At 40.5% G+C, this 24418-nt stretch overlaps 1 protein-coding gene across 3 annotated transcripts in view; it reads left to right on the plus strand.

The window, feature by feature from the left end:
* SPIDR (scaffold protein involved in DNA repair) overlaps positions 1-24418 on the plus strand; it is a 194427-nt gene that overhangs the window by 10034 nt on the left and 159975 nt on the right. For all 3 annotated transcript variants that reach the window (XR_010029464.1, XM_063168463.1, XM_063168472.1), the window contains exon 5: positions 2032-2189. Coding sequence is in view for 2 of the 3 variants with exons in the window: in XM_063168463.1 (XP_063024533.1) it covers positions 2032-2189 (158 nt within the window). In the remaining variant the exon portion in view is untranslated. The remainder of the gene's footprint in view (positions 1-2031; positions 2190-24418) is intronic.

Genomic DNA, 24418 nt, shown 5'->3' on the forward strand with positions numbered 1-24418 from the left:
TTAGACTGGATCCTGGATGTCTGGCAAAGCATTCAAATGTTGCTGTGAGCTGAGCAAATAGATTAACTGATTGATGACTTTTTGTTTCATGTGTGGCACTGGTGAAATGTGCTCCTTAGGTTTAAAACAAAAACGCAAAATCTTCTTCCGTTCATCTATATATGCCAGTCATTGGCATATCTGATGGCTGTCTTTTGTAATTCCTAGTAATTTTCTTCTTTTTGAAAAGGAAAGACTGTTCATTTTCTAAACTGCAATCTGATGCTGAATAGGAATTTTTCTAACCTACCATTAATATAATTTACTTGTCCTCTGCAAGTATATCCTGCAGGCTTTAATCTTCCTTTTTTTTTTTAAGAGACAATACACAGGCATATTTTTATGCTTATAAAATAGCAAAATTTGGTTTCTCTGTGTAATTGAAGAAACCCTGATGTGTTGCATATTTGCTTGAAGGTTACTGAGAAAATCTAATAATTGTCATGTTTTTCTTCTAAACCCAAAAATATCCTGAGAGCAGTGGGCAGTAAAAGAACTGTAATTTTCATGTTTTTTGAAGTAACCATGATATACACTAATTTTAGCATTGTACCCAGGGTGCCTCTATGTGTGTGTGCATATATAGGTACAGTTGTAGGTGTGGGGAAGGGAAAGTAGGGAAAAGTATTTTTTAGAGATGTTCCCTTTCAAGTGAAGTTCACTTTGAGTGGCAGTACTTCAGTGTGACAAGATAAAATGGATTGCCTTGTATTTCATCAAGGAATTTATTCTGTTGTCACACAGCTTCAAATGAAACCTCTTTGCTCTACTTGGTTGCTGATGTCTGTGTTTAAAATTTCTGATGAAGCTTCCCCATAGTCAGAAACAGAAATGCATTTGTGTGTGTAATAGGAGGCAGCACTATAGCTGTGTGTTTGTCTGGGTGCCTTCAGAGTCTGAAAGGTAAGTGTAGGAACTAGTATTTAGATTACAGTAGCATTGCCAAGTACAGAAGGTACTGCCACAGTTCCATGCATATGTACAGATGCCTGGAGCATGGTGCAGGTGCCTTCTTTCTCTGCTGCCTCTCCCCTGTATGTGACTATTCCAGTGTTAGAAATATGGCATTTACAAAAGCAAAAAAAGCAACTCTCCCAAAAAGCTTTCATCCCTTCTTCTTTAAACACGCTAATTTATGCAAAACACATTGACGTTATCTCTCTTAGTACCTTGTGGCATTTGGACCTAAAGGATTGTGAGGGTGTTACTGCAGCTCAGGTCTTCATGCCCTTCAGTAGATCCTTGGAGTTACAAATGGACTTTTGGAGTTGCATTAAATACCACTTGGTCCTGATGGTGGTGGAAAAATGTTCTGCATTTCTGTCTGCATCTCTTTGTTTACTGCCATTGCATTGTGGGTTTGTTTGGGGCTTTTTTTAATTGTTGGCTTTTTACCTCCATCTTTCCTTATTCCTGTTTCTATTAATTTGTCCTCAACAGTTCTCTCTTTGATGTGCTTATAGAGATTTGATTTGTAAACCTGTATATTTAGGCTTGGTGTTCTAGGAGGTGACTATTTCAACTAACTTTTTCATTCCTCTGTGAGGGTTGCCACTAATAGCAGATGTTAGTTAACATTGTTTAAGGCATTTACTTAAAACAGTCAATTCTGAACAAGTACACATGGAAAATCCAATGCAGCTGGGCAAAAAAAATACCCTAACTAAACCATGAAAAAATTAATAACAACTACACTAAAGAGAACACCCTACCTACCTGTGCAGTTCAGTGTACCACCTCTTTGCAGACGGTACTTTGAAATATTTTCTTTGTATGCATGTAATTTTTATCCTTCCTCACATAACACTTTTGACTAGTAGGATTTAGATTTTGCGAGACACAAAATGCTTAAACATAAACATCAGTTGAGCATAGGTAAAAAATAATGTTGCAATTCTTCCCCCAAGTTCAGGATGGCTGTAGTGTTACTCTGACTTTGTGATTATGACAGACAGTGATTAAGAAAATCTTTTTACCTATCTTCTATTTTAGATGAATTGAAGCTTATTGACTGGGAGAAGGATACTGATTCCACTGATCAGTGTGATGGGTCAGAAAAAGAGGACAGCTCAGTAGAGATATCAGACTCAGACTCTTGCACAAATACTAATTCTCTGCCTGTCAAAGAGGAGAACGATGAGCTTTGTAAGGTGAGAAACTGTTCCAAGTTTAAGAAAAAACTTGCTGCTATAATTATGGAATGTATTCATATTTGTTTGCATTTGAATTGGGGTAGTGTGAGGATTTTGCTGACCTTATCTTTTCAGAATGAATTCTGTACACAAGAATTTCAAGGCATTTTCTTTGCCAAACCTCAGAACCAAGCAGTGCCCCTCACACAGAGCTTGGCAGTGTGGTCACTGAATTAGAGGATGGCTGAGGTGGGAAGGCATCTCTGGAGAGTACCTCTGCTCTCATCTGGGCAACTGAAGCTGGCTGTTCAGGGCTGTATCGGGTTTTGTTTTGAGTATTTCCAGGAGCAGAGACTCCACAACTTCTGTGGTCAATGTGTGCCAGTGCTTGGTCCCCCTTGCAGTAAAGCAACTTGTTCTTATATTAAAATTGAATTTCTTGTATGTCAATGTCTGTTCAAAAAGTTATCAGGTGGGTGGGTTTGTCACCAGAGATGATCATCTGGGCGCTATACAGTCCCTGGCTGCTTGTGACAAGTTGGTGCCCAAATTTTCTGTAGTGTGGTGGGTGAGATACCATTTTGTATTTCTCTTTAGTACTTTGAGACTGTGACTATCTGGAATAGTCAGTGTTGGGAATAGAGCATGGTGAGGTAAAGGACTACTTGTTGGATGAAGTCAGAGAGAATATGTGTAGGACTCCTTTTTCAGTGATGAGGATTACAGAGCTCCAGAAAGGGAAAACAGTGAGAATGGAATATTACCAGCTAAGATATGGTGGCTATTATTTTTTTTTTAACTGCAGAAAATGTAAGTTTATTTCTAAAGAAGCATTCTGTGTCAACTGTAGATGTTTATTTAGTATCTTACAGTGAACTGACCTGTGTGAAAAGACTCGAGATGTGATGGTACCCTAGGCTGAAGTAACATTTGAAATGTGCTGCTCAGGGTCACTGTCCCTGGAGGTGTTCAAGCAAAGACTGGATGTGGCACTTAGTGCCGTGGTCTAGTTGACATGGTGATGGTGTTTGTTCAGAGGTTGGGTTCGATGATCTCAGAGTCTTTTCCAACCTAAGTGACGCTGTCACTCTGATTTACCCTCTCTTGGGTGCCGGGGGCTGGTGCTGCGCCAGGGAGCCCCGCGCCGTCAGCGCTCCCCGGAGCGTGGCGGGGAAGGCCCAGGGGGGTGGGCAGAGCGGAGGGGCCGGGCTGTGACCCCCGGAGGGGAAGCCGGGGGAAGGGGAAGGGGCAGCTCTTGCCTGGCAGCCGGGGAACATCGGCCTGAGGAGGTGCGGCTGTGGGAGCGGATCCGCCGGGGGTCGCTGCTGGAGCAGCCCGGCAGAGGGCGCCGCAGGCCCGGGAACCTCGGCCGACCGGGCCAGGGACCGGGCTGTCGGCGGAGCGGATTAAAGCCTTATTGAAACTCTTTTATGTTTCGATTCTGTATTAAAATGCCTGTGAGTGAGTGTGACAGGGAGTCCTGCTCACACAGGAGGGAGAGCAGCCTCCAGTTCGCCAGGAACCAGCCCCATGGCAGAGAGCTGCTGCCTTGCTGGGGCCGCAGCGGGGGACGCTGCTCCTCACCACAAGAAAGACATTGAGGGGCTGGGGCGAGTCCAGGGAAGGGCAGCGGAGCTGGGGAAGGGTCTGGAGCACAGGTGTGATGAGGAGTGGCTGAGAGAGCAGGGGACGTTCAGTGTGGAGAACAGGAAGCTCAATGGAGACCTCATCACTCTCTACAACCCCCTGAAATGAGGCTGTAGCCAGGTGGGGTCGGAGTCTTCTCCCAGGTGACAAGTGAGGGGACCAAAGGAATTAGCCTCAAGCTGTGCCAAGGGAGGTTCAGGTTGGACACCAGGAAGAATTTATGCACAGAAAGAGTGATCAGACATTGGAAGGAGTTGCCCAGGAAGGTGGTGGAGTCACCATCCCCGAAGGTGTTTAAGGAAAAACTGGATGTGGCACTTACTGCCATGGTCTGATTGAACGTGGTGTTTGGTCATAGGTTGGACTCGGTGATCTTGGAGTCCTTTCCAACATAATTGATTCTGTGAAGCAGCAAGTCTGGCTGTGGCAACACGTGTGACCTGGCACTCATCAGGCTCTTGTGGGTGTCAATCCCACTCTAGCATCTGTAGCCCAAGAGTTCAGCAAGGGTTAGTCAAGGGTTTTCAAGTTTTGAAGAACTTATTTTATATAGCCTAAATCCCAGGCTGCAGCATCAGAAGAGGCTGCATGGTCTGCATAAAGCTGTGAAAACAGAATTGAGATTTATGCCAGTGGTAAAAGTTGTCCTGTTTTTATTACACCAGCATGACTTAGCCCAGTGTACATGGAAAGTTGGATAAGCATTATGAGACACGTTCATGTTAACGATGCTCATGAGAGGGTTTTTTGGGATGCAACCATACTGTAATAAAAACTTTTAAAATCTAACCGGAATAGTTATGCTAGTACAAAAGATGTGGGTACATTGGGAAACTGAGATTGTCCCTACAGATTTCCTCTTCCCCCATCCCAGCTGGAGTGGCACACTAGGAATTTTGCTGGGTGGTCACCCTCAGCAGAAAACTTTCTTCTGGGAATTCAGTGTATGCAGGAGGGTAAATCCCCAGTGATTGCTCTGCCTGCTGCAGTCTTTGTTTTGCTTTACTTGGGATATGCTGTTTTCCAAGGAAAAAACTGCTAGGAAAAAACTGCAGGCAAGCGAGAGGTTTCCAAGACAGAATAGAAAAACACTGTTCTCTATAGGAGGTCATTTGCTGTATGAGTATTCTTTAAAAAGGCCTGTTAATTTTGTGGCCTAGTTCATGGTGAGGGAAGGGAAAAAAAAGCCAAATGTTGATATATCATCATTTTTGTGGTATTTACTAAATATCTAGAATCTAATGGAGTGTGTGGATAATCAAAAGACCATGAAATTTCTTTTACGCCACTTCAAAATATGCCAAATACCAAGAGGTTCTGGAGGTTTAGGATTACTGCCAAAATATCTTTATGGTAGTATTTACTCTTGGTAGGAGTGTATTATGTTTCTACTGGGAAATTTCTTCCCCTACTCCTTTATATACTAATATATCTAATTTTGAAATTACTTCTATTCAGTGATATTAACTGCATAGAAAAGCTTCACATATTGTTTTGGTTGGAAGATAAGACTCTTGCTTATCTCTAAGCTGTAAAGCTGCAGTCATGACTCAGTTTATGTTCCAAGTCCCTGTGCTGTGTCTTTCCTATCAACTATCCACTTCTGATGTGTAAAGCTGCTTGACAGAGGATAATGAGGAAGGCAAGTTGAAGCTGGTCATGTGGTAACAGCTAATTTTTGTCTTTAGAATTTTTGAAGGAAGTATGTGCAAGATATGACAAGACCATGCTTTACTTTCCTTTAACTATTTTTAGGGGATGAAGGAATTATTTTATGTTAGCTTTCATTTGACCTGTAAGTGGTTGAATTTTTGCTCAAGATGATGCAGGACAAAGATCTGACAAGATGACCCCAGATGGTTCTATTGTTACAGTTCCTTCAGTTCCAGTTACCAGTGGTGGATAGCTAGGGGAACTTTTTTCTTGGAGAACATGGTAATAAAATGAAGATTAACCATTAATGTTAGTTTTTCAGCATACATGTTTTCCAGAAGAGTGCCATGTAATCACTTCAAAATTTGAAAACTCCCTATTTTTATGCACTGGTAGTGACTACTTTTTGCCCAACTTGTCTAGAGACTTTTTGTCTTGTGAGCTAAGTTCTATATTTTGTAGGAACTGCTTATCTATTAATTATTTTAAACTTATAAATATTTAAATGCTAGGAATTAAATGAAAATGTGTGCTCCTATGGGTAAATTCCTCTCTCCTTCCACACTACGTCTGAACCTGGGAACTTTCTCTGGCTCTCTGCACCGAGTGGCAACCCTTCCTCAAAACACTTAATCCCTTAAAGCAGGCCAGCATTTGTATGGAGCATATAATTTTGGTATCTTACAAGAGTATGGCCTTTTCTTTGTGCCCTCTCTGGTAAATCTACTTTATCAGTTTCTGATGGGTACCCAGATTTGCTTGCTTTACATGGGGAGCAAGTAAGGTTTATCCCAGAATGGTGTGAGGAATTAGTCTTATGTACTTGCTATGTAGCATAAATGAAGCTTACCTGGTGACAGCAGATCCTCTTTATTTGCACAGCACACTAATAAGTGCAGTAGACACTTTTCTGCTGATCTTAATTTCTGGTTTGGGTGAAAATTTATCAAAAAGTGACATGATTAAGAGCTTGTTCCCTTTGTATCTTAGAACCATAGAATGGTTTGGCTTGGAAGGAAAATTAAAGATCATCCAGTTTCAAACCCCTGACATAGCCATCACCTTTCAATAGACCAGGTTGCTCAAAGTTCCATCCAACCTGGCCTTAAACACTTTCAGAGCTGGTACACCCACAACTTCTCTAGGCAACTTTTTCCCGTGTCTCACCACCTTCACAGTAAAGATTTTCTCCCTAATATCTAAATTAAAGGTGCCCTGATTCAATTTAAAGCCATTCCCCCTTGCCCTATTGCTACGAGACCTTGTAAGAACTCCCTCTCCAGCTCTCTCATAAGCACCTGGTAGGGACTGGAATACACAGAGAGTGGTAATATCCCCAAACTATTATGCTGAATGAGAAGAGACAACTGAAAAATATTTGCCATGTGTTATGTGTTTCAAAACTCTTTAATAAATCCCTGCCACATTCTCAGCTCTCTATTGTGCTGCAGTCTGTGTGCCCTGACAGTGGATGAACTGATGTGATGCTGAATAATGTGCGAAAACTATTTTAATGTTGTGCAAAAGGTTTATTTTGAGATTTTCCAGGAGTGAAGAACTCATTATTTTAGAAGTCCTTCCTGCGTGGATATATGCCTGTGTCTCTTACCTGAGACCTTCTGATCTTTCAAATTAAGGTTCATTCAGTTGTTTAGTTTGTGGATTTATTACTGTCTTAACCTGGCTCTTAAAAAAAAAGCCCTCAAAACAAATTCTGTCCTTCTGTAGCATTACATTGCAGAGGATTCAACATACTTAATGAAATTCTGAAGAGGTCACTTAAAAGATGAGCAGGCCAAGGTTTGCTGTTATTTCTGGACTTGCTTTTGTGTCCTGGCTTTCTTGATCCATTATAATGGTAATTATAACTAACATTGGCTTGGTAATTAGAATTGAGTCTAGAACTATGGTTGTGTAACAGAATTTAAAGCAGGTTATCTCAAGGTAGGGAATCATTATTATGGCAAATGGAATTTGTGTCATCCTGTCAGACAGATGACTTAACATGGATAAAGGGTGATGATATGACTGTGTTATTGCAAGCACTTACTTTTGTCAGTTCATTACTGAAAGAAGTATATATACAAAATACCCACAAACTTCCTTTTTTTTTTAAATTTTTCTAAATGTACTTTATGGAATAATTCAGGTTGGAAGCAATTTCCAGATTTGTCCAATTCAATCTTCACAAGACAGTCTCAGGTACAAGGTAGACAAGGGTGCTTAGGGCTTTATCTAGTTGTATCCTGGAAACTTGAGTGATGAACACAGCGTAACCTGTCTGGGCAGCATCCTTCTCCCTTCCCTATGTCTCTCCTCCTCGTCTTTCCAAAAACAGGAACCTTATATTTCTGGGTAGAACTGGGCTCTTCAGCTTGGGTCTTTTAGGCAAGACCTACAGGTCAGCAGATTGCAAGTCAGTAGTAGCACAGAAACAGACACCTTTTGCATTCATCCCTGCAAATTGAAAGGAATTATACTTGACAAAAATGAACCTGTGCACCAGCTTATTTCTGCTGCATCCTAGCTGCAGGGATGTCTCTGCATCTTCTGATACAGGAATCAAGCCTTGAAGCTGTTTTCCTTAGTCACAGACAATATTTCCCCTCTCAACTTTGTTTCCATGATTTGGTCAGATTATCAGAATAGGAAACAGGATGTTTCTGGGAGTGCTATAGCTATTTGTGTTATAACTAGCTTTTTTTTCAGTCTGTAGTTAAACAATGACCCCATTAACTTTAAAACTGGACTGATGACACTAGTTCAGCTAATACCTAAGTGGCTCAGATATTCCTTGCTTTGATGGTTTAAACCATCTTGGGACTATTTTTCTTCATAATTTTGGGACAAAGAGGTTCAAATGTCAGTGTGGCTGAATTGGTTCCTTATCTTCCTCAGTTATATGAGCGTCTTGATACACATTGTGTGGTTGTTTTATGTGGTTTTGGCAGTGTCAAAATGCCTGAAGTCTGTGATGCCCATTTTGAAGGAAGCATCTTTGATCACAGTTTTCATACATACAGGTGCTTTTGTAGGTGATTCCACAGTGTCACTGAGGTAGCTATGCTTCTTTGTGCCTAGTTTGTGAAATTCCTGGATGACTTATTAACTAAGCTTAGCAGCGATTTCTGTGTACCTCATCCATGAATTCATGGATTCATGAAATCTGATGGATCACAACACCTATGACAGTGACATAAACAGACTTTAGACCATGCTGCCTTGAGCTGTCATTCTCAGAGTGTATTTTATGTTGTTTGAAGCACCAGGCTGTTTGTGAATGCTAATCCAACCCCTCTGCTTTGTTTAACTTAAGGCTTCAGTTGAGCCCCGTATTCTTTCTTACACAGCTCTGGACAGCAACAACTTTAAGCACAGCTGACAGCATTGCTGTCTTGGCATCCATGTATTGAATGCCCCTCTCTTTGTGGTCTTCCCACATCCTCCCCAAGTCTGCCTGGTGTTTTAAACAAGATTCAAGAGGCCTGTCCTGCAGCTGCATGTCACACAAGGCATCTGCATTTCCTCAGGTCCATCACCTCTCTGGGGCATGGCTCTTGACAGCACCACAGAGGATCTTTAGGAGTAACAGGGAGAAGCAAAGCAGTATATGCTTGCCCTGTAGGGCCCTGACCTCCATCAAAAGAGCTGAAACAAAGAAAGAGGGTTTTGTCTGTCTCCTGTTGGTAGATTGCCTGGTGCTGCAGCAGAAGAGGCTACAGGGATGAGCAGAGCACGCACTGCTGGGAGTGCCGTGCTCTCCTTTGGAAGGAGAGAGAGGATAAAGCCAGAGGAATTAACAACATTAATAGAAAGTTAAAGGCTTTTGTCTTGCTGGTTTACTCACCTCTGATGAAGCCTTCTGTTGTTTGCTATTATGGAGAATTTGCTAGTAATTTTGTGTTCTGCAAAGGGTCATGAGCACAGTGAGAAAGCAGCTGAGTTTTGATTTGTCTGACTTTGTCTTCCTTGTCTGACTTTAAGTCTTCAGGATAAATTGGAGGGGGAGATTTGAATTTGTTGGAAATTGATTTTGAAGAAATGGTGGACGAGAACTTTAATGGGACAGTCTTAATAATTTGTCTTTCTTATGAATGTGCTTTCTAAATACTGTAGTTGTGGAAGGAGACCTGAACAGAGTAGATTGGCTAATAGCTTGAATTCTCTAAAAGCCTTTCTTTGGTTACGTCTTCCTTGTGGGTTGTCATGGTGCTTTAAATATAATTTTATGGTTTTTAGTGGCTGGTTCTGTCACCCATTTTGTTAGTTCATGGCATCAGGAGAGGGACCTAATTTATTGGGGAAAGTAAAGTTTTCTTTTACTACCAAGGATGTTTGTTGCAACCAGTTGTGGAAAAAAAACATTGCATGTCATTTCAAGGTTCCTAGTGCAGTTGCAGCTTCCATCTTTTCACAAGTGTTTTACTGGTGTTGAGGTTTGTGGCAGCAGTATAAGAAAGGCATGCATATGTCTGTCTCAAAAAAAAATTGCATGTGTAATACTGCTTATAAAATGGCTTTTAAGTGAAAATAAGACACCTAAATGTCCAAGGTCATCCGATTCCTGGTAGAACAAGTAAAGCATGAAGTGTACCAAAATCATCCAACTATCCTTTTATTTAGGCTTTCCCTTCTAATGAGTTTCTTTTCATTTTTCACCAAAACAGAGAAGTTCCTTTTGTAGTAATGGTTAGTGTGTGGCAGCTCTTTGTAGAATCTACTGCATTGTGAAGATCTAGTAGTAAATTTAGAGTATCTTAGAAAACACAGGAAGACCAAAGTTTAGAAAGAATTCTAAACTAACCTCAGGGTTATTAAAAACCCCTGAGGTTTTTCCCAGTGTGTTTCTTTTTAATGGATGATGCCCTGTGTATCTCTCTTTAATGAATGAAGCTCCCTCTATATCTATATATGGAAGAAGACAGTTATGTGGGGTTTTGTTTTGTGGTTGATTTGGGTTTTTTTTTTTAAGTCATGGCAGTGTATCTTTAGCTTGTAAAGAATGCAGTTTGATGGTAGAGTATTGGGAACATGACTTTTGTTCCTGGCTCCCATTGCAGTGTGGAAGTGTGTTGGATAGATAAGAGAGGGGCAGAACAAATGGAATAAAACTGAGACTATGTATAATAGAACTTGAGAGATTTGGAGGTATGAAATGTTGGGCGAGGGCAAGGGGTTGACTTTCTTGGGAACAATAAGAAGGGATGGGAATGGTATGAAAATGTAATGCCTCTGATATCCAGTTTGTCAGGGTCTGTGTCATGTTCTGTGATAAGCAGTTTCTATACAAACGTCTGAATCATCTGTAGATGACAGTTCAGATTTACAGTGCTTTTGTTATCAGGACACTCATGTTCCAGACTAACAACCCTGGTGACTGGTTAACCCCTTCTGTGGAGATGGTCTCTAACTCCATAGCTGTAATATGTTTAAGTATGTTAAAGAGGATTTTGCCTGCTCTGTAGGAATCTGTTAGCACATTCTTGTGTATAGGCCAGCTGCTCCATCCCTTTTTATCCTCCTTAGGATAGCATTATTTGCATTCAGACGAGGGCAACAACCTTGACTACCTGCCGGTTTTATCTTTGTCCTCAATCTCTCTGGAAATAGGCTATGAAATTGTTACTTCATGTGATATCTTCCCCACTACTCACAACTTCAGCCAAGCTTTGTTATTCCAGCTTCCTGGACACATGGAGAAGCTGTTGCACATGGCTGTTGATTCACTGCTCAGTCCCAGCACAGTGGCATTCTTTTTGACTCAGTCCCAGCCATTCCCCTCCCACTCTGTCTCCTCTTCTCAGCACAGTCACTGTTTCATTCTCTTGTCCCCATTCACCTTCACCTGGCCATTGTTTGGTGTCAGTTCCCTGGTTCTGTCTTACCTAATGGAACATTTTAGTCCTGTCCCACCAAATGCTCTCATCTGGTTGCAACTCTTTAGAAACACTGATTGCTGCAAACTTGTTGCTGTTTTGCAGACACCTTGACACCCTCCCTGTGCATGGGAAAGGGAACATTAAAGCTAAGTGAGAAAACCAGACTAGAGCTGTCTGCTTGTCAAGGCAGACACAATGGGCAGAGCAACTTCATCCTGACCTAAATAGTCAGGTATGAGAAGGGTTGAGGTTTGTTCTGGGTTTTAAACCTCTGAAAGGCTTCTAAAAACACCACAACTTTAAGAATCCCTTAAGCTTGCACACAAACTGTACTTGTGGATAGTAGCTTTGGTCTTTCCATTGATAAGAAAAAAGGTGCAGTGGAACTCAAAAAGCTTCAGAGCAAGTTGGTAGGAGCAAAATGTTCTAGAGAATAGAAATCTTCAACCACATAAAGAGATTGTTATGGAGAGGGCATGAAAGAAACCCATGCCTCATAAATAGATAAGAAGTCATTCAGATAACTGAATGACTGGGCACTGTCTCGTGTTAGGACACATCAAGTGAAACTAGCAGGTTGGTTCAGCATTAAAATGGAGTTCATTCACCCAGTTGATAGGAGCTGCCAAACTCCTTGTCACAGAATGACACAGGTGCTGAAAGATTACATGGGTTCAAGACTAACTGGACAAACTCAAGAAAGACTAGACAAATCTGTTAAGAATTAAGTACAAAGATCTTGCCTCTAGTTGTAGCCACAAACTGGAATCGGGAAGACTCTTCTGTAGCAGCCCTGCTGCATGCTTGTCCTGTTTTAAACTCTTCCCTAAACATCTGACATTAATCATAGTTGGAGACAAAAGTAGGGGGATAGAATGGTCCCTGGTAGACTCCCCTACAGCTATTCCCATGTTTGTGTGCTGTGGGCTTTTCAGCATGTATGATTTTTGTCCTTTTTACCATCACCACCCTCGGTGCCTCCTTTTCAGAGCAATTGAGAAGTCACATACCAAAAGACAATGTTGCAAATGAGTCTCCACTTGGTCAGTGCAGTGGATGCCCTTTGTAGCTGTATTCTCTACCACCTGCTGCTCTGTGTGGCTTCTGCAGGGTGTTCTTTCACGTAGCCTAGTTTATGCTTACCTCATGTTTTTAATAAAGCTTTCTGTACAGACATAGGGAAGGAGAGGAGCTTTTGAGACAGCATGGATTTTGTAGAGGGTGATGGCTCTAGCCAGACTTGTCTAGAGAAGAGTGCAGCTTCTCTGGAGTGAGAGTCACAGACTTAAGTTTCTTTGATTTCCTTGATTAGGTGAGGGAGAAGTGCAACGGTAAGTCTGTGCTTTTTTTGTTTATGGCTTGTTTATTTTTTTTTTTTAATTAAAATCTTTAATTTCATGGCTAAATGGAAAAGCACTGTGTTGGGGTTTTTTAAACATAAACATTTGTTGAAGTACATTGAAACATCATGTAAGTAAAAAAAAAAAAGTTGGTCTTGCCAAGTTGGGAATCTGGTATATTCTGGTAATAATGTGATTTGTCTAGGATATGAAACATTTCTACAATGGGAAAACAGTATACCTACTTGTATCAAAAGAATAAATAAATAAATACCCTAGTCTAATAGTGTATTATCTTAAAGGCAGAATGTGAAAAAAGACCTTTTATTTGTGACAGTTGCAGATAAAGCATCACTTACTTTTGACAAGTTCTTTGCAGACTTGTACAGAGAAGAATTCATATTGTGGACAGCAATGCAACAGTTTTACATATGTGTTTGTAAAACCAGATTCTATAGCTGTACACCAGGACACATTACAGTAGCTTTGACTTACTTATTCCTCCTTTATGGAACTCAACAGATGAATCCTTATAATGTGAGATACTTGTGGTGCGTTGGAAGGATATAAGAGTTTTTGTATGGTGTTTGCTTACTGGTTTAAAAAGGAAGGGCCAAAGCATCTCTTTGGACTAAGAAACTGTCATCAGCCTCAGTCTGTAGTAACTGGAGGAGGAGAAGAAGATAAAGAGATTTTCTCCTGAATAGCTTGGGGGTGGAATGGTGGATTAAAAAATATCAGGCTAAGCAGACTTTTTGAAGGGTGCAAATTTAGGATGAGGAAATAAAATAGGACATAATTGCTGTTCTCATGGCTAAAAAGCAATGAGCCAGACAATAGATAAGACTGTCAGTTTAAACATCAACAAAACCAATGTTTTTACATGAAACAAGTCTCAAACAAATGCCAGGAGGGTGATTATTCCCCTCTACTTGGTAGCCTTTATATGCACTTGAGTCTAGTTTTCCTATGCAAACAGTAGAGCTAGGTTTGATCCTTACATTATTTTTGTGGCTTACATTATTTACAATTTCAAGATTCTGTGATGCTTTTCGCACCTGAAAAAACTTTCCATTAACCACAGCAGTTGTGGAGGAAAAAGGTAGTTAAGAAGGCATCAGAATAGGGCAGAGAATTTTTTTTTCTTTTTGTGTGGCTTTACAATTTTAGATAAATTATACCCATACATATTAATGACTTCTCAAATCTAATGAACTCAGAAGAAAATCTGTGGCAAAATCTATGATTTGGTTTCTTCAGTGATAAAAAAAGAAAGAAAACCTGAATGTATCAATCACTCTTGTTGATAATGAAGATGCTGAGTTGATTCATCACTTTAACAACTCTGACTGAAAAATATTTCACATATCTCCTTAGTGGATCATCCTTGTGGATGCTGAGTATAAATTTTTGTTATTATAGTTCATTTTGTTGGGAGGTAAGTAGAAGAAATCGTAATTCAGGAAATAATGGAAATATAATGGAAAGGAAAACTGGAACAAGATTTTATATCTGATTAGAAGGGAACATAGCTTGTATGCCACACTTTTGTGTTACAACTTACCTTTTGAAGGCAAGAATGACAGTTAGATTTGATAGGGAGTAGTTGCACTATGTTATTATAAAGTACCCAGCATAGTTTTTTGTTGTGTGTAAACTTTGCAGCTACTTTGAGCATTTCTGCACTTTTAATGCACAAGTTGCTTGTGACTTCAAAAATTTGGTGAAGAAGCAAAACTTTTTGCATCCTCTGCATGTGAGTTGCAGGGTTTTCAAATACAAGTCAGCTGTTAATTGCCATCAATTAATTTGTAAGGGTTTTGGAAAGTGGTGGTGGAAGTTTGCTCTGTGCCTTGCATGCTGCAGATGCTCTGAACAGTCAGAAATAATAATGTAGACAATAGCCATTTGCCTTTGACACAGTCATGATCCTTGTCGTCATCACAGAGCTGAAAAAGTAAGACTGCTGGTGATATAATGTGTGGTGGTTTATTTTGAGCATTTTGAGCAGGGAGGGATGATTTAAGAGACCACTGAATGCTAATTTCTGTTGCTTTGTTACCATGCATTTTAAGTGGAAGAACAGCAAATGGATTTAATTTTTATAAGACTTGCAGCCAGTAATTGTAAAAAATTCTCCATCTGCTTATTAGCAGCACTAGCTCTGTTTTTGAAAAGAAGAGAGATGCTTGTGTTTTCCAGATCTGGAATGAACTGGAATGAATGAATGAAATGTTCTGAAGGAGATCCCCAAGTGTTCGTAGTATTGTAAGGTTGAACTGCAAGAAAAATATCTTTCAATGTATTTTTTTTGATCACCACTGTGACTCTTTAAAAATGCACTTCATTGCTTAGCCTCATTATCTGCCACAAATTCATTGAACAGAGGTTGCCACTTCTTTTAGTGGCATTTCATTTTAGTACAGTTCTCAGCATAACCATAATAACTCATATCTTTTCTGAGACTTCTTTAGATGTTGTAGCAATAATAAACCACCATGACTTAATCAGAAATCTGTGACTGGTGACCTACATGTGGTCCCTTCCAGTGACTTTCTTTGACACTAAAAACATTAATTAGAATATAAGAAATTCTACAATATTATCAGAATTCTGCAGAGTTTGGTTTAAAAGTGATTGGATTTTTTTTTTTCTGGAGAAAATTCTGATCACCTAGTAATTCAGTTTATGCTCCCTTGGGAAGTTCTAGAGTTGCAGGTCACCTTACTCCTCAGGAGTGTACCAGGGAAGAAGCATTCACTTGCTTTGTGTTTCTTTGCTTTTTGCACCTCACATGGGCCACTGTCCCAGATAGGATGCTGAGTTCAACAAGTCTCTGGCCTGACTTGTTCTTGCTGTTCTCATTTGGTTATTCCTTCATCTCCACAATTTTTTAATTGCTGCTTTATTGTGTGTTTAAGTCCTCAGCTTCCAGAGCCTTGTTAACATGTTATCTTATGTGGCATAATGCCAGTGTTGATGGGATTAAAGCAAAAGGAAGCCCTGGTTTGGTGCTTGCATCTAAAATGAGCAGCAAATCTGATTTGTTGTTTCTGTTTAGTGAAACTGAAGCTTTGTACCTGGTGCCTCAGTCTCTGGCAGGCATTAGTCCCAGGCTCTGCAGTTTCTAGCAAGAACAGTGTTTTAATTTCTGCTACGTGAAACTAGACTAATTGCATGCATAGAAATCTAAACAAACAATGCTGGAAAAAGTTACAAAGGAATTCTTTTGTTTGGTTTTATGAGCTTAACTATGTAGTGTTGGAAAGAGAAGAAACTGTTCTGTGGAAAATCAATACTTGCTAAAACTCTGAAAGACTACACAGAGGACAAACTAAGGCAAACTAGTCCATAATGAAGCAGAACATAAGATTAAGGTGAAGAAGGTGATAATTATGGACATAGAGAATTAGCAGTGCATAAGGATGAAATTAAGACTGAAGACACCAATTTGACATTTTACTTAAGTAAGATGCGAGTACAAATCTGTTTTAACATTGTGAAACTGTAGAATCCAGAAGCCTGATGGGTTGTATCACTTTGTTTCTGTGGTTAAAATGTGGTCACTACTACAGGTGTGTATGTTTGTTTTTAGAAACATACCTCAACCTGCATTAGCTTTTGAAAAAGAAAACACACACATTAACCCTAAGCTGTAATTGGTGAAAATAAAAACAAGCATCTAGGAATATGTTGCCATATGTAGCTGGCAAGGAGCACCACCTTCTTTCCTGCAAACAGTAATAACTTCTATTTAATAAATTGAAAGGTCTTGAGTTTTGTATACATAGTCAGGTGCAATTTGTTTGCCTCAGTCTGTATTTATTGTAACCACAGATGACATAAATCCTGTTGTGTTGCCCTGTAGGTAGCTTGACATTTTTTCCTTTCACTCATTTTCTGTGCATTTCATCTGGTAATAAGTCATTCCCAAACCAAAGTGTTGTGAGGACAGATTGGGTGTCATAAAAAAACAATAGAAATAAAATGCTTCTTTAGTTTAAATGTTGCAGAAGCTGAAATGCAACACCAGACTAATTGTGGCATTGTCCTGGGTTTACTCACCTATGGATTTGATTGCATCTGTCATGTGCTACCACGCTTCCTGCTGCTCTGAAGTAATGTTTTTGTGTTGCTTCTGCACTTAACTCACTCTTGTTATGCATATGTCCTAGATTCTTTTCTCTGACCCTCCAAATGGGTATTTTAACTATGTTTAAAAAGGGGCGAGGAGAAAGTAGGCAAGTGTGTTAGATTGTCGGGTTCTGCAACATTACAGACAGTAAGTGCTCTTCGCTTTATTAGCAAATGACCCAACTGTCAAATTAGTAACTTGGCACACTAACGGAACTACATGATATTTCTGTGCTTTTTCACTGAGTCTTGCTTACACTTGTTTTTAAGGAGGATGACGCATCTGATAGTTGTCACTTCAAAGTGACAGTGTTGTATTTAAGAAAATTAAAGTATCCATCTTGCCTGCATTTTTCTCCTACCTGGTGGGTACGTAACTAGCTGTAGTTGTGTGCTGTTGTGGTTGCTTTCCATATGTACATTGTTGAACATGGTTAGAGATGGCTCAGGATTCAGCTGTGCTCTGAAAATGGGATTTTACCATTAAACTAGATGAGGGGTTTTTTTTCATATGTTAAATAAAAACATAACATGCTTCAGTTGAAAGTTTTAATTCAAGCGGTATATACCAAAGTCAGGGGAAGTGTTACTCTGATTTTGGTCCTGGTGCAGCTCATTGCGTGCAATCACTTGAGATTCCCTAAACTGCACATGGAAATATGACAGAACTTCATGTTCCAGAGAGATGAGGTGGTGTAAGGGAGAGAGAGGGGCAATGGATGGCCTTGCTGTCTTTTGTGGTCAGCTACAAAACATGAGGACTTGTTGCTTTATCTTTTAATTGTTAGAGATCCCAGCTAATTTTATTTTCAGATCCCATTCACAGACTTGAAGGGTGTAAGAACAAACGATTTTAGTGAATACACACTTTAATAATACAATAAAAAATTGAATCTCACCCTTTTTGAGCGAACTGTTCATTTGCTTGGAGGCTATAAACCACACTGGGTGTTAGGAAGACGAGTAGCCTGCATGATTGCGGTAAGTGTGTCATATCCTGCCCTCAACTTTGCCCTCCTTGGAGGCTCTGGCAGTCTCTCTGTGGTTTGCCCACTAGCTAGCTGGGAGTGGCTCGAGAAAACTTCTCTAACCTGTGGATCTGGTTCTCGAGCAAACTTTCAGACTTAACAGTATCTTGATGCTCCTTGCCAAACCCAATTAGGAGAGAGGCGAGGGTACTGGGGCAGGCTTTCAAAGTTTCGCGGAAGACTCATCCGTAATTTTGTGACAAATTTAATTGTGTGTATTCAAAGCATGTAGTATGAGGATTGCTGCAGGGCTTTTTCCTCCTTGACAACCCAGTCAACTCCTTTGTAAACATGAGACTACCAAAGAGCTTCCCTCTTCTGTGACAATCTTCCCCCCCATCTCTGCTCTAGGAGTGTTTGGAGGGGAACGGACAGGCAGCTGCTCTGACATTAGAAATGTACAGTGCCAGCACATCTTTGTTAGATAAATATGAACTTTCCTTCCATGAGGATTCTTAAAGATAACTATCAAGTCAAGGCATATCACTGGAAATGTGTGTGTCGCTTGAATTCCCTGTCCTTTTTGTCATCAGCAATCACAGTATTTCTTACTTGAATGCTGTTTCTTCCTGTAACTTGCCAAACTCTGAATTCACTTTCTCTGCTACTTGTGCCTTTTTGGATCTGGAGTCTGACCATAAAAAGACAACATTAGAAACTGAGTCTGCTCTTTTTTCTTTTGCTCTGTGAAAATCTTCACTTATATGTGGTTATGTCAAAAGATTGTATGTTTTTTTATAGGGAGCTTTTAAGTAACTCATTCTTCTTTCCTTCTCTGCTTTGTCCTGATTAGGATTTGTGGTTTATTCACATGTGAATGTGCTCTTGATATATTTATTCCACAGTAAGGCTAAAGAAAATGCTGTAAGAATTTTTTTAAATCTCTCTAGACTTTTTATTTTAGGATGCAGTTACTCAGAAAATGGCATTTTGAGCATCAGGAAATTATATGCACAAAACATAAACGCTTGAGGTCTTTATGAATTTTTTTTCACCCTTGGGGAGTTAAAGCAGAGTTCTTTTCCCTACAGTTACAGTATTGAAGCTAATGCTGTTTTAATTTGAAAGGCATAAGCAGAGTTCTGGGTGGAAGAGATGGTGTTTTGAAACACTGTTCTGTGATACTGAACAGCGACTCCAGAAAGGACCTAATTGCTTCCAATGCAAGTTTTCCCATCTCTTTGGTTAGCATATGGTTTATTTCTATATTTATAAGTGTTTAATAGTCAAGGTGAAAAATACTCAGTGCAACTTTCACATACAACACAGGCTCAGGGTGTTGGAAGGACTGGCCAGAGATGTAGATTGTCTGCTAGATGCATGTCTTTTTAGAGAATCTGTAACTAGACAGAAATGTTTTCGTCTCTCAGCTGATGGATGAAGGGTTTTGGAACACAGGATAAGATATAAACTGATGCAGCTTTTCAGGTTTGCACTGAAATGGTGGAAGCAGCAGGGGCTGTCCAGGTGGGGAGAAATTTTGTCTTGCGATCTCCTTATACATTCCTCTAATGGTATGGACTGGGTGCTAAGCTGAGGATGTGTGTGCAGAAGGAAATGAGGATGAAACTGGATCCGTGCTCCTGTTGTCATGAGTGATGGCCTGGCTGTAAAGCATTACTGGAGGCTTGTGCCATCAGGATGCTGCTGTGTTTGCTGGTGAAGAGGTGGCTGTGGGAGAGTCTCCTCAGCAGATGTGTGTGAGGTGGTTTTGATCCTGCACCAACAGGCGTCAAATGTCTTGATCAGTCACTGAAGAGGAGACCAGGGCGTCAGTGAGATAAGAGGTGACCAGCAAGAAGAAGGAAAAGAATTTGAGGCCTGGCTTTGGAGAGAAGGAGGGGTAGTCTGGGAGGGAGGAAATGCAGAAAAGGGAAGTAATAACAATATGGTGTGTGGAGGAAGCACATAGAGTTCATGGTTCCTTAAGTTTATTTTGCCTGTCCTCCTTCTACTTGTGTGCTTGTCATCTCGTGACAAGGTGTTAGCACAATCCATTGGTGAGTGGCATAATTGTGTCACCGATCATCCCCTATAGGCTTGGGGTGCCGGCTGTGCTGCCTCTGGTGAGGGCTGGGTGAGAGGGTGAGTCAGGGGCAGCCCTGGCAGCGCAGCCGCTGTCTGCCCTCGCTGCCTGGCTGAGTGCTGCACTGGAATTTTCCAGGTAGGGCACAGATAGAGGTGAGAGGGAGAGCGCGTGGGACGGGATTTGGACAGGGAAGGGCTCGTCCTGGGGAGAACTACCCGCGTGCCGAGCCTCTGGTACAGAAGGGAGCACCAGGAATAAATAAACTAATAAATCATGCAAAATGCAGCAGATACAATTAAAAAGATCGAACGCTGCCTTTGCGTTTTATTACCTTTTCATTACCATTTTCCTTTATTAATTTGAAACATGCACTGACTTTTTTTATTTTTTTTCTCTCTCTCCCTCTCCGGCATGGATTTCAACACATACTTGTGCGGGTGCCAAGAACACTGTGTTCTGTTAAGTCACGGGGTGACGTCGGGCGCTGGCCACCCGCCAACCTGGGTCAAGTTCATTCAAATAAGTTTCAGCGGCAGCCCTTGCTGCGCCAGCCCCGACAGTCCTGCCTTCGCATGGTAGATGGCTCTCTTGCGTTAGTTTTCCAGAGAGCCTGAGATTTCATGGCTTTAAGTTTGACAGGCTTTTGGATTTTCCGTCATGTTTGCAGAAGGATTAACCAAAAAAAAATAAAAAATAGCTTGACCTCGCATGAATCTGTGAGGAGAGAAAAGGAGATGGCCATGGGTTTACTGAGCAGAACAAGGTCTGCAAGCTGGAGCATGTGTTCCTCTGCCCACTGATTTTTGATTTCTTTTCTGTTTTTTTTTTTTACTCTTGTCCTTGGATGGCTTTTAATCATGATGTAAAGACTTTGTGTCTTTAAAGCAGGAGCTACTCCTGAGTTTCCAGTGACAATCCTGTTCATGACAGAAGTAGATGAAATGGTGCAGTGTGTAAAAGCGGCAATGGTTATGCTAGATTAATCACTTCCCTTTCCCACAGGATTTCATATTTTACTCTCAGCTCTGGAACTTTGGACTGCTCTTAAAAATGCATTAAGCAAAGAAATCTCTTGGTCGGGGTGAGCTTCCCATGCACAGGATTATCCCATGTTGTGGTGTTAAAAAATCAGACCAGTTTTCTCAGTCTCTTTATTCCAGCTTCCCTTTCGGGGGACTGTTGTTGCTACTTTGCATAGCAGCATACTTTTCCTTCCTGTAACCCTACCAGAAATCACACTAGATCCCCTCCCCTTCACTTCCAGTAACTGCTCTGTGAGCAATAATTTTGGAACTACTGGCAAAATAAGAGTCTTTGACAAGCTTCTAACATCCTTACAACAGGACAGCATTTGTAACACCAGAGACATCGCTAACTGGTCTCTAAGACAGCTGTTGATATTTTAGTATTTAATGAGAAACCCATTCTTCCTGTTTGCTTGTGGGATATATACTTTTAATTAAGAATGAGGTCTCTGGGAAAACTTGGTTTCCAGAGAGAGCTGATTGGTTTTAAAGAGAATAGAGAAGTGAATTTGCAGGTCATGATTTAGATCTGTTTTCACCATCTCTTGTTTGGACAGATTAGCCATTTTATTTTTATTCTTTTTAGCTGTGCACCAAGTTTCTAGGTCTTGGCTCACTTGATATTTGGCTTTTAAGGGAGAGAAACATAGTAGTGTCAGGTTCCCATGATTCAACACCCACTCCTGAAACACCCACTCCTGAGTTACCTGTTGGTGCTTGCTGGCTTATCTTCTCTGTGTGGGAGAGTGGAGGATGATCAGATTTGTGTTCATCACTAGGTGTCACTCACTTGCAATTACTTAAAGTATGTTTCAGGGCAAAATTAAAAAGAACAAGAAACTCTCTTGCTTCCTACCTCACCCAGTTGGGGGGTGGGGGGGGGTGGAAGAAAATGGTGTGAAATCTGGAAAAGAATATTTTCTCATCCTACTTTCCCATAAAACTGTTGTATGTGGTGTTTTGTAATTTTATTGCTTTAAGTGTGTCTTAGTCTGTTGGCTTTTTTTCTTGTATAGTTCTGTTGATCCAAGATAATGTTTTATTGTATATTTTCAATTGTCTTTTCTGCTCCCTTATCAAGTGTGTAAAAACTTGAAGAATACCAGATAGCATGTAAAAGATACGGAAATCTATCTCAAGGGAGGTGCAGTGATGAAACTACAGGATCATTTGAGACAATGCTTGGAAAAAAATGAGATGACAGGACTCAAAATTGTTCCTGGAACTTGACCGCTGAGCTGTGCTAGGCAAAGGATGCTGATTAAAAACTGTGCACATATAAAGATGATTTATCTTTGTGTTATTTAACAAATTATGTGGAATGTGATGCCTCAGCTGGGTCCTGGTCAGCCTTCTCTTTCATCAAATTATTAGTGTGGGGAATGTATATTCAGTTGTTGAAATACACAATATTTCAAAATTCTAACACCAGTGCTGAATAAATAAAAGTGAGGGAGAGGAGGAAGGTTAAACAGTGAAACTCAATACATTTGTTCAGCGCACACCAAATGCTGTAAGTATTTTAGTGCAGAGGAAGATTTTTCAGAGAATGTTCAAGTGTCCATGTGTATAGCTGGAAACTTTATTGGCAAGAATGACAAATTTGTTTTCCTGTATCTCTCACCCTTGCCCTGTATTTTTCCCTTGAAATGGGACATGTATTTATTTTACAGCCTGGTTCTGTCATTTAATTTGGCGGCTGGGACTTCTGTGGATTAGAATGTTTTGTAGACTGTGCCTTCCCTCCTTTGTGTCCAAGTGAACTAGGTCTGGGTTGTGCTGTCTCCTTGGGAAATTGAATCTCATGGAGGGTCTCAAGGCAGTAGTTGCTGGGCAAGGTTCTCTAAATGGCTTCAGTGGTGTTAAATGTGGACTTGGAGCATCAGTAAAAAAATATGGTGAAAAACCAAAGCTTATCTATTGTGCATTTCTTTTTCATCCTCTCTCCTGTGTAACCAGAAGCGTTCGTTCAAAAGGTATAACTACATACAGAAATCACCTTCCCCCACCCTGTCTTACACTAGAATAGTAGAGGCTGTTTGAGATCACCTAGTTCTCTGAGAAAGGTGACCTAAGCCAAGGGAAGCCCCTTCTATCAAAGGTCATTATTCCTACAAACCTGCAATGATGATTTGCTGAAAGTAACAATAATGGAGCAAATCTGCTGTGTGGATATCCATAGAAGCTAAGTGCTAACTGTACAAACACATAAATCTCTTAAGCTCTGTGTCAGACCCTGTGTTTACAATGTCTTTGCTCATATTTAGGCCCTAAAACCAGCATGAATTTCTTATGACAGCTGAGAAGAAAACACGCAGCCTCCACTGATACTTGCACAGATATGACAGAACTCTTAATCATAAGATTTAGTTTCCCTTTGCGAAGATTATAAGTTGAGATTCATCTCCTTGTTCTATCTTGGATTACTAAGTGTTTGTGGCTGTGTGTCACTGTATTTATCTAGTCCACATGCTGTATTTGAATTTAACTGAGAGTGTGTTTGAATGAATAAAGTAGCATAATTTCCTTCCCTTCCCCTGAAGGAGAGGTGGGTTTCTTTTAAAGTATGGCAGCTATTATGACTAACTATATAATTACACCTTTAATCAGACTAAACTATTTTAGATACACAGTAGCCCCATTTGGCCCCTCAGTGTTGAACTGAAAACCCTCTAAAGATGCATGGTATGGCTCACAGTCATCATCGTCACCTTTAATCACTCAGCATATTAAAGCCACTGTGCAGGAGTGTACATGGCTATGTGATGTACTTTTGGGAGTGGTGGTGAGGACAGGGAAGAGATACATGTTACAGAAAATTCCTTTTTCTCATTCTGAATCTGTGAATTCATGCACTATTGTATGTCTCTTCTTACTGCCTCTGATCATTTTGCCAGCATTCAGTGGATTTCTTCTACTGTTGTATTGTGCTTGGAGGAGAATGTGGCTCTGATGGTGTGGGGAGAAGCTTTTAGTCTCTCTGGGCTCCTGAAGCACTGATGGGTGTGGAAAGCAAGTGGTTCAATGCACAGTTCAGAGGCATGGCTTCCAGAAAGCCTCTCTGTCTGAACAACAAGTGAGGTGTCGTCCTCACAGCTCTTCAAAGATGCAGCAGGGCTGCTGAGTGTTCTACTTTGCGCAAGCTAAGTGTAGGTTTCTAATTTCTGGCATTTTGGAATTCATCCTTTACATAAGAAAATGTACTGCCACCACTAACTGTTTTTTCATTCACACATTCCATCTCTAGTGTTAATTCTGTGACTTTAATAAAGCCCAACAAGTGCTGTTTCTTGCAGACCTTAATTATACTAGCATCCATTTTTAAAAGAAATATTTTGCTCTAGCTGCAATACAGTTGCTTTCAATATTTACTTCAGTTGTGTTTCATGTTTTGCCCAATATGGTTTTGTTTGTTGGGTTTTTTTATGTAAAGGGGAAGAATAGAGGAGAACAGAGAGGGGCAGATGCCACATGATGAAGGGATGCCACCAGAAAGGCAATTCTGTCAAATG

This window comes from Melospiza melodia, chromosome 1, assembly GCF_035770615.1.
Source record: "Melospiza melodia melodia isolate bMelMel2 chromosome 1, bMelMel2.pri, whole genome shotgun sequence".
NCBI classification, from domain to species: Eukaryota; Metazoa; Chordata; class Aves; order Passeriformes; family Passerellidae; genus Melospiza; species Melospiza melodia.